This window comes from Crocodylus siamensis, chromosome 2, assembly GCF_052110815.1.
Source record: "Crocodylus siamensis isolate JL-2025a chromosome 2, ASM5211081v1, whole genome shotgun sequence".
Classification (NCBI taxonomy): Eukaryota; Metazoa; Chordata; order Crocodylia; family Crocodylidae; genus Crocodylus; species Crocodylus siamensis.
Genome location: NC_143396.1, coordinates 159,741,390 through 159,750,749, shown reverse-complemented (window position 1 = coordinate 159,750,749; position 9,360 = coordinate 159,741,390). Strand labels below are relative to the sequence as shown.

The 9,360-nt window shown below is 40.7% G+C and overlaps 1 protein-coding gene across 1 annotated transcript; it reads left to right on the top strand.

Annotated features, from left to right (window-relative positions):
- Nucleotides 1–5,616: 5,616 nt before the first annotated feature.
- LOC149870978 (interleukin-8-like) lies at nucleotides 5,617–8,836 on the top strand. The gene is made up of 4 exons (XM_090034794.1): nucleotides 5,617–5,754; nucleotides 6,628–6,763; nucleotides 7,104–7,187; nucleotides 7,997–8,836. The coding sequence occupies exons 1-4, from the start codon at nucleotides 5,691–5,693 to the stop codon at nucleotides 8,025–8,027; spliced, it is 315 nt and encodes a 104-aa protein (XP_089890920.1). The 5' UTR covers nucleotides 5,617–5,690; the 3' UTR covers nucleotides 8,028–8,836.
- The last annotated feature ends 524 nt before the right edge of the window (nucleotides 8,837–9,360 follow it).

Here is a 9,360-nt window from a genome sequence, read left to right as displayed (position 1 = left end):
TGATGATTGTCCATAGTTCTGACAGGAACTGACACCTCCTGTGAACACTGAGGTTGCAGAAGACTCAGAGTCTCTTTTAGAGCATATTGCATTGCATGGTTCTTGGTAGTATCAGTTAGGCCCTGCAGAGCCCCATTCTGCCAAGGCTCCGTTGTTTTCAGGACCCAAGCTAACTTACACATTTTTACACAGCACTGCAGACTGCAGTGTAGAGGTACCCTTGTTTTCTGAGCAAGAACTAGCTAGATGTACACACCCCTTGCCCTCTGTATCAATCCAGGAGCTAGATAGAACAATTATTTCAAAGCTGTTGTAATGTATCTCCAACCAGTTAAGTGGCAAAGAGGCTTCTCGGAAATGGTTGGAAAATAGGGCGTTGACCCTCCTGGGAATATTTCAGATTGGAGAAATATGCAAAATGAAGATAGCATCTAAAAACCAAAACATTTCAATTAGGAAATGTCTCACTCTGCACTCCTCCTGGGAGCTGAATAAAGCACCTCCATAAGCCCAGCCAACAGCATCTCCACAGATGTATCAGAGTCTACTCTGAGCTTTGGGGATTTCTATATCCTCCTAGTAGTTGAGTCTTCCTATGTCACCTTTTAAAGATTGTATCTCATCATGGTGGCCAGAAAAGTATGTTTACCTCCCTCAGACAGAGATTTTTTGCTCCAAGGGTGAAATCCAATGCCCACTAAAACTGAGAATCATGTTAAAATTCCAGCATTGCATCTCTTACACTCTTTTATCTATAGTCCTTGCAAATGATTTAATTAGTTCCTCTTATTAGACACACTTGACTCGACCCTACAGCAGCACAGTAATGAACTATGCCACCATAGCTCATCACTACAGCAATGTAGCATTGGTGGGCATGAACTGTGATGCTGATGCTCCTGCTCAGTAGTGCACAGGAGGGTCAGAAACAACCCATGCAGGACTGGGACAATGCAGTACCAGTGGTTACTGCACAGTTGGCATATGTGTAGACATGCCCATTGAGGCTGAGGGGAGGAAGAGAAGGAAACTTGTTCCTTTTGATCCAGAGTATGAAAAGCAGTCCCTCTTCCCTGCCCTCAAAAGTGACACAAAGATAACTTAAGTAGGCACAGGGTAAGGTGGGTTTTCATTTCCTGAAAGCTAGTCAGTATTCCTTTCCCATTCAGCCTTGTATTGTCGGGAGAGTGGGAGTGGAGTACTATTGCTTCAAGTACCGGGTGTAGGAGATGTTGAAAATTTCTCTGGGTGGCAATTTTGGCAGAGCCATCATTTCTGCAAGGTGGTGCTTTATTTAAAGGAGGCCAAGATTCCACTGGTGACGAGCACTTTTGTTGCATGTTGGAAAAATATGATCAGATAACAGAAGTTAAGGATTCTCACTAGCAGTGGCTGAGACAGGATATTGGGCAAGAACATAGCTATAATGATGGTGGGGGCCTTGAGTTAATAGATGCTATTTCCAGTATTAAAACTGAGGAACGTCTAGTCTCCAGGCTTGTGGTAACAGCGTAGCTCCCCATACTACTTTCTCTATCTCTCGTGAGTTCCCTTTTTCTTACAGCTCATTTAGATACTCTTGCTGACTATGCAAATCGCCACTATATTGGCAGGCAAAATAATGTGAGTTGCATGAGGAGAGAAGATGTCTAAGTAAAGGTTTTGGCTACCTCTATCATACTAGAGCTTAGCGTGTTAAAAGGGCAAGTCTTAGCTTGGAGAAGACAGCATACTAGATTTTTGATGCTGTATAAATATCCCACTCTTTAAGAAAATGCTTTTATTTTTTTTCCTGGAGGGCAAGTTAGTCATGAGAGATGAGCAAACTTTTGGCTGCTGTTTTGACTGAGATATGTATTTAGTTCTCCTACTTACTCAGAATACAGTATCAGAATCTGGGTCTCTCTTTGGGACTAAGAATGATTTTTTTTTTGTTTCAGATACTAAATGCACCCAAATCATATAACAACTTAAGAAATGTCATATGGGTCAGACAAATGGTCCATCTCCCCCAGAACCCTGTTTCCTACAGTGGCAAGTAGTAGGTACTTTAGGGCAGTGGGGACCAGCCTTTTTGATAGGCTTACCACAGACAAGGCCCTGCAGCCTCCCTGAGTGCTACTCTGATCCCCTTCCCCTTTTCACTCAGCTGCTGCTCTGATTTCTCCTGCCTACTTGATACACTGCTTTTTTTCTGCTTCAAGATAATACTGTAGAAATCAACTACAAAGCAAGACTCAGTTATTTCACAAACATAGCCTGATAAAACTCTGAAATGACTGAACCTTACTCGTCTTAAAGTCTGAAGCAATCAAGGATTAGTTAGCGTTTCAAAAACAAGCACGTAGCCAAAAACCAGTTTGAACCAATTAAGGGTCTCTCAAACTGACCTGATATCTTGTTTTCTTTCACAGTGGAAAATTCCCACCTGCGCGCACATCTTGTCTGTAAACTATAAAATGCCTCTAACAGTTTTACTCAGGGCCTCTGAGTTCGCTCAGGGTGCCCAGCATGCTGAATAAATTTTGAAACAGACAGCGACTCTGTGTCTTTGGGAATAGCTCCGCAAGGGGTCACAAACTCCTCAACATAGCAGTCATGTGACAGGCTGGCCCTCCCTGCTTTAGGGGGAGAGTATTTGAAGAGGGTATATCTCAAAAGAACCATTCCCTTTCAGAGCCTCCATGGAATGCCAGAGGATACATCTCTGACTGTTCTCTTTAAATGCTCGCAATGGACCTGTCCTCCATGAAGTTGTCTAATCTCTACTTGAACCTGGTTATGATATCTGCCTATGCAACCTCTAGCAACAAAAGCCACAAGGTTACTAACAAACTGGGTGCATCTACATGTGCGCTTAACTGTGGAGTTGATTAATTATCTCCACAGTAATGTATCACAATCTACACGTGCACTGTTATTAGGGTTCAGTAAATTAATTAACTCTACCATATAATAGTACTGTCAGGAACAGTACTAACTTATGACAGAGTCATATATTGTACAGAAATGCATAGAAATGTACATGTCGATAGTGACTGGGACCACAGCAGTTTGAGCCAGGGTAGAACAGTACCAGGCTGGCAGCAGGCTTAGAGGGTCAGCCATGTGGCTCCACAGTTTTGGCACTCTCAGTCTCCAGCCATCCCCTCTGCTATCTGACGTCAGCACCCAGAGCCCAGGGTGACCCCCCAAGCCTGCTGCCAGCCCAGGGCTGCCCCGCCCTGGCTCAAACTGCTACGGTCCCAAGCACATGTGCAGATGCTGTGCCTGGGAGCAGATGACTCTGGTGCAAACTGCACCTGAGTTTATTGCTGTGCATTAATTGCTAATGTAGATGCACCCACGATGCAAAAACATTCTTCTCTGTGTAAAACCTGCCTCCTGATAAATTTCAGTGAGTGCCTACTATTTCTGTATTCTGGGACCTGATGAATAACAGTTCCCTATTTACTTTACCCATGTTATTCATGATTGTATAGATCTTGTTCCTACCCCTCCTCCCTGCCCCTACATGTCCCCATTCTCGTTTCCAAAATGAAGAATGTTTCCAGTATCTCCTGGTTTAGCACCTGCTTCCTAGCTCTGATCATTCTCATTGCCCTAGTGAGCATATGAAAACTATAAAGGAAAGTATGGAAGAAAATATATTCTAATCATTGCACAAAATTACACAGAAAGTAGATAGCTTTATATTTCCAAGACGTTGTTTGAAATTTACTAGGAGCAAAACACTTTGCTCTTAGTAAAGGAAAGTACAGCAAAAGTATGTGCCAGATGCTCAGTTTCTGTAAATCAGCAAAACTGTATTGACTTCAATGAAGAAATCTTAATGAGCACCAGCTGGATATCTGGCCTGCAATCTTCACCTTGGCAAACTCCAAGTATACATTTGAAACTCAGAAAATACAATACACATCAAAAAGCATAGTAGTGACAGGTGTTCAAACCACTCAGTTTAATCCTTAGTGGGCAGATCTACATGTGCAGTTAGTACAAATGAATAAACTCCAGTGCAATAAGCTCCAGAGTTTAACCATGTGCTTCAGAGAGGCTGTCTAGGACAAAAAGGTGCTAAAGCATGGGGCTAGCTGGCATGCAGCTCCTGCACTGAAGCACCCTGTGGTCCAGTCAGCAAGTTCAGTGTCAACATGTATGCTGCTTGTATTTACAAATATTACCCTGCTGCAGAGTTTATTAGTTTCCTGCACCCTAAAAGAAGTGCATATGCAGACACTGAGACATCTACTGTGGAGCTAATTAGTTAGCTCTGCAGGAAACATCTCTTGTGGACTTACCTCGTAAAAATATCATATGTCCCCCAATATCCTTGCAAATCTGTGTCTCTCTTTGGCAATCAAAGGGGGAATTGTATTTCCCAGGGCAGGTTTTAAATTTGCTTCCAAACGGAAGGCTCAGTTTATATTTATGAAGCATCACCAACAATAGAAGTGTTCCTGGCTCCTGCCACATTCCTGCCAGAAAGAAAATATCAGATACCTAAATAGTTGTATCATCTGTTATTAACACCTGAAACTATTGTAAAGTGAAAGAGATTAAAGAAAGAAAAGAGACGTGCCTATTGTTTTTCCCTCAATGTATTTACTTTGGGCACTTGATAGCATTTAGGTAATCATCTCTTTCAGTCTTTCTTCTGTTTAGCCAATTTTTCAAAATGCCAAAGTCATTTGGGCATCAGTATTTCATTAATTTTCAGTTAGTTTTTTATTATTATTTTCCTTCATTAAGGAAAAGGAAAAATAAACTATATTGAGGAATATAGGTTGTAGCCGTGTTGGTCTAAGAACATTAATATACCACTCAGGCTGAGATTTTGAAAGCTAAAACACCATGCAGCTTTTGAAAATAATAGTCAACATCCTCTTATAAAACAGGAAGAACATGGGTGATTTGTCTCCAAAAGATAGGATTGTGTAAGCCTGTAGTTGAAGAGGGAATAAAAATATCACTCTTCATTAGCAGAACAAAAAAATCAAATCATATCACAATAATATTTTCCATTAACAGTATGAAATCCTGATTCGAATGAAGTCATTATAAGTTTGATAGCTGACATCCCTTGGTCCGGGCTTTTAGTGTCCAAGTACATACCATAATCAAAGCTAGCTTTGTACATAGGGGAAGAAAAGGAATGTTTTATATTTGTAACAACACACTGAAAGCCTAGATGTCAAATTTTTACTTAAAAGCAGTATATCCCAAATATACACAAGTGAAAAGTTACAAGTTAAATGTTACCTTAGCCTTTTAAATGAGGATATAAAGGGATGAAATAGGAAAAAAATCAGGATAAAGTAAAGATTATAGAAATTAAGGTATATACAAATTGCACCTAACTAAGTGAAACATCTTTAACAGATTATACATTTTACTCTGACTTTAATTACTAAGGTATTTAAATCTGAATGATAAGTAATTGTGTATTCATGTAGAAAGGGGTTTTACCCATAATAGTATCGTTCTTTTGCGGTCTCATCTTACAGGTTTTGGATTTTCCGATGATGTAATCCACTCCTGGTGTTAAAGCACACACACTGGGAGAAGACAGTATATAAGAGGGTGAGTTACACAGCTCAGGCATCAGAAACCCTCTGAGACAACACAGCTCACTGCTCCTTAGATCCTGAGCCAGAGGAAACAAGGCAGAAAAACAAAACTTTCGATTAAACATGAACTGCAAGTTTGTTCCAGCTGTCCTGGCTGTCTTCCTCATCTCCGCAGCTGTGACTGAAGGTAAGTTAATTCCTCATAAAACTCATGTGAAGGAGGTATTGCTTATGCATAGGCACATAGGGATATTCAGAAGTTCACTCTTATTTTACAAAGGCAATTTATTTTAAAACTTTTTAAGTGATTTTTTTTCTCTCCAGCAACTACCGCTCATGCTATACAAGTGGCTCTTCAGGGCAGCTGTTGACAGGGAAACTATTTATTGTAGAAATGTTGGTTCTTTTTCATATATATTAGATTAAGATATAATTATTATCTCACATATATTATAACATATATATCAGATGAATATATAATCATCAGGCACCTGACTAGAACGCTTACTCATACACCATGATCCAGAGGATTGATGGTTGCCTAGTCTAACATTAGATTGTTACCCTGTGATTCTAAAGACACTTGATGGAAGACAAGATCTTTTTATTTAAGTTTTCAAATCAGTGATCTGCTCCTGTTTTTCCTGAGAGCATTTTTCTGTTTGTGACATCAGTTTTACATAGGGATTCAGAATACATAGGGATGGATGATCAAATAAACAAACAGGAGTCAAGTCTGTTTAGTTTTAATAGCATGAATCAAGATATGAAACGATGAAGACAGGCAAAGGATTTACTCTAGTCAGAGTGGATTTAAAAAAAAAAATTGACAAAGAATTGTAATTTTTTAACATTTGTTTGATCCAGAGAATAAACATTTTGATAGTTAGAGGATTTAGAGGAACTTGAATCCAGGAAACCAGGAACATATAGCCTTGTCAAATAATAGCCATTGTGATTAACAAGTATTCTGTTAATCAAAAGTAATTTGTTATGATATCCATGTTCGGATGGTGAGAGCTTCTGCTTTACTGATCACATTTCCCTTATTCTTTTACAGGCATGACCCTGGCACGGATAGGGAACGAGCTCCGGTGCCAGTGCATAACCACTCATTCCAAGTTCATCCCTTTTAAGCACATTCAAGATGTGAAAATGACCCAAAGTGGGCCTCACTGCACAAATGTTGAAGTCATGTAAGTATTTCTCCAAATTATTTGGTTAATGAGGAGGAAACAACTGTGAATTGTTTAGGAGCATGAGTTTTGACAAGGGCCAGAATGTCCTCCCTTACTAGACAGATCCCACATGAATAGGGTTTAATTACCTGGAAAAAAAACTCTCTTACCCCAGTGGAAGACCAATGAATTAAGGCCCACCAAGCAAACATAAGCAGGTTGTTTAGTGCCATCAACGGAGATATGCCAATTTACACCTGATGTAGTGACATACATAGACAGAAAAAAAAATTGTCATGATAGTAAAGGGAAATCAGCCATCAAAATGCCTGAACATCTTTCTTTCTCTTCTTTACAGTGCAACTCTCAAGGATGGCAGAGAAGTGTGTCTGGAACCCACAGCCCCCTGGGTGATGCGCCTGGTCAAAGCTATTTTGAACAAGTAAGTTATTCGTTCACCGTTCCAACTGCTTATGACAACAAGTGGAGAGTTTCTTAGCATAATCTACTTAAGTGTTCTCCTCACCTATGAGCAATTCTTTCCAAACATTCTCTCTATCCAGCTAATATGATAGGAAAACAATCCTGTGGTCAGATTAGGAAGCTAGGTTTTAGTTCCAACCCTGCCCCAGACTTTATAAGTGATTTAGGTAAGCCTTTGATATTGCCCACTTGTGCTGAGCATCTCCAACACTGTTGGAAGAAACTAAGTCCTACAACCAGTGCCTCTGAAAGTCAGTCTGTCACAGGGGTGGGTAAAATGCAGCCCGTGGGACAGATGGAGCCCACCTATCCAGCCTGCAGGGCCACCCCAAAATTTAGAAAATTAATATTTATCTGCCCCTGGCTGCCTCTCATGGGGCCTTTGATAGCTTCCCAAAATTCATTAAGCGGCCCCCACTTGAAATAATTGCTTGCCCTGGTGTGTCAGTAACTGGTTTTCCATTCATGTTCGTCTTCCCATTCATGTACACATTCCACTTAGTGGCTTTTCACAGATGAATGGGAAGTGGATCAGGCCTCACAAGTTCTCAACTTAGGCATCCAAAAACTGGCAGCAAACTCAATCAGGACATACTTTTGAAAAGGTGGATCTCAGGATCTCTGTACTGTAGCTTCCCAATGGCCAACTGGGGCAGAAGCTGGCTTGCACATGACAATATAAACCTGTAACTGCTGAGTTCAATCTGATCCAATCAATGATATACGGTCACGTTTCTAAACTATCCCTTTCCCCCCCACTGTTTGCAGGGCTGAATCCAACATTGAAACACCACTTTAAGAAAAGCAGCAGAAGAAAAATCTACAATGTCTCCTGTTCTGTCCAGAAGGAAACATCTAATTGAAAATGTCAATGAGCCTTCAAGCAGCCTACATACATCCACCTTCTACACCCATATGTTTTTATGCAGGCTGGGACTAACTGTATCTATTTGCTATTTATATATATTTATTTAAAACAATCACTTTGTTCAAAAAAGATTCAGGTATTTATGGTATATGCCACTCAGTGAAACTGAAAACCACTGAATAGGAAAAGTGATTTCCCAAAGGAGATGAAGACCCTTTGGACATCACTTTAGCTAAATGTATTTGTATCAGTGCCACATACTTGCAGATAAGCTGCATTTGTACTAACCCTTGCCTTTTTGCTAGTAAATCAGCAAACTGGCAGCAATTCCACCTCACCAGAGGTGCTTTAGTATGTTGTATCAACAGCCAGTCACAAGCAGCGTAAGGTTTAGCCAGGGACCAGGACTTCAGTGGCTTTTTGAAACAAAGCTGCCAAAAGTCATGAGACAGCAGTTTCTGTGCTCTTATTCTTAATGAATTATTTATGGTGCTCTAGCATATGATAGTATATAGATTGTTATATATATGTATATATATTTAAAATGTCTTATTTAAGTAGGAGAAAAGTACAAACCTTATTTATTTAAATTATTTTGATTCAGTTGGATTTTTCTATTGTTTTCCCCTAATGTGTTAGTTCCTTAAATTATTTCATGTTCTTGCTATTATCTATACACATTTTGTTGGTATGTCTATTTGTTTATGTACTTCGTAGTTAAATTATTTCTACATTAAAGTTTCCACTTAAAATAGATATGATCTCTTTTATATTTGGCACCACTTTGCTTGATCTTTGCAATCTCATCCCAGTTTCTAGAGACAGGTGGCAAGTCCACATTTGCAATTAGTGATATATGGGTTTACTGCACAGTAATTTACTTCTCAGAAAACTAGCCCTGGGCAGGCAACTATGCATGCAGCCATTTGGGAGCAGACTTGCTGCGTATAGCACTAGGTCTCTTCCAGTCCTGCTCCACCCCTGTGCAGCAGCCAGGGGGAGCTGGGGTTTTCAGCCACAGCTTTCTTGGGACCAGGGGAACTCATTCAAAGGCAGCCCCACACAAAGGTGGCTCCCTGGCCACCTGCATTTCTGACCCAAAGCAGTGCTGGCCCAGCCCTCTGCAACTCCGTTGCCTGAGTCTGGGCTGCTCCACCCCAAGGCCCTGGGAACAATGACCCACACCCCAGGCTCCTGCTTGAAACCCTGCTGGCTGTGCTTCACTGATGCCACAACCACCACCTGGCCCCAGGCAGGCTTGGCT

Coding starts and splice junctions, on each gene's coding strand:
- LOC149870978 (XM_090034794.1), top strand. CDS start 5,691: ATGAACTGCAAGTTTGTTCCAGCTGTCCTGGCTGTCTTCCTCATCTCC. Junction 5,755..6,627: donor CTCCGCAGCTGTGACTGAAG/GTAAGTTAATTC, acceptor ATTCTTTTACAG/GCATGACCCTGGCACGGATA. Junction 7,188..7,996: donor GTCAAAGCTATTTTGAACAA/GTAAGTTATTCG, acceptor CACTGTTTGCAG/GGCTGAATCCAACATTGAAA.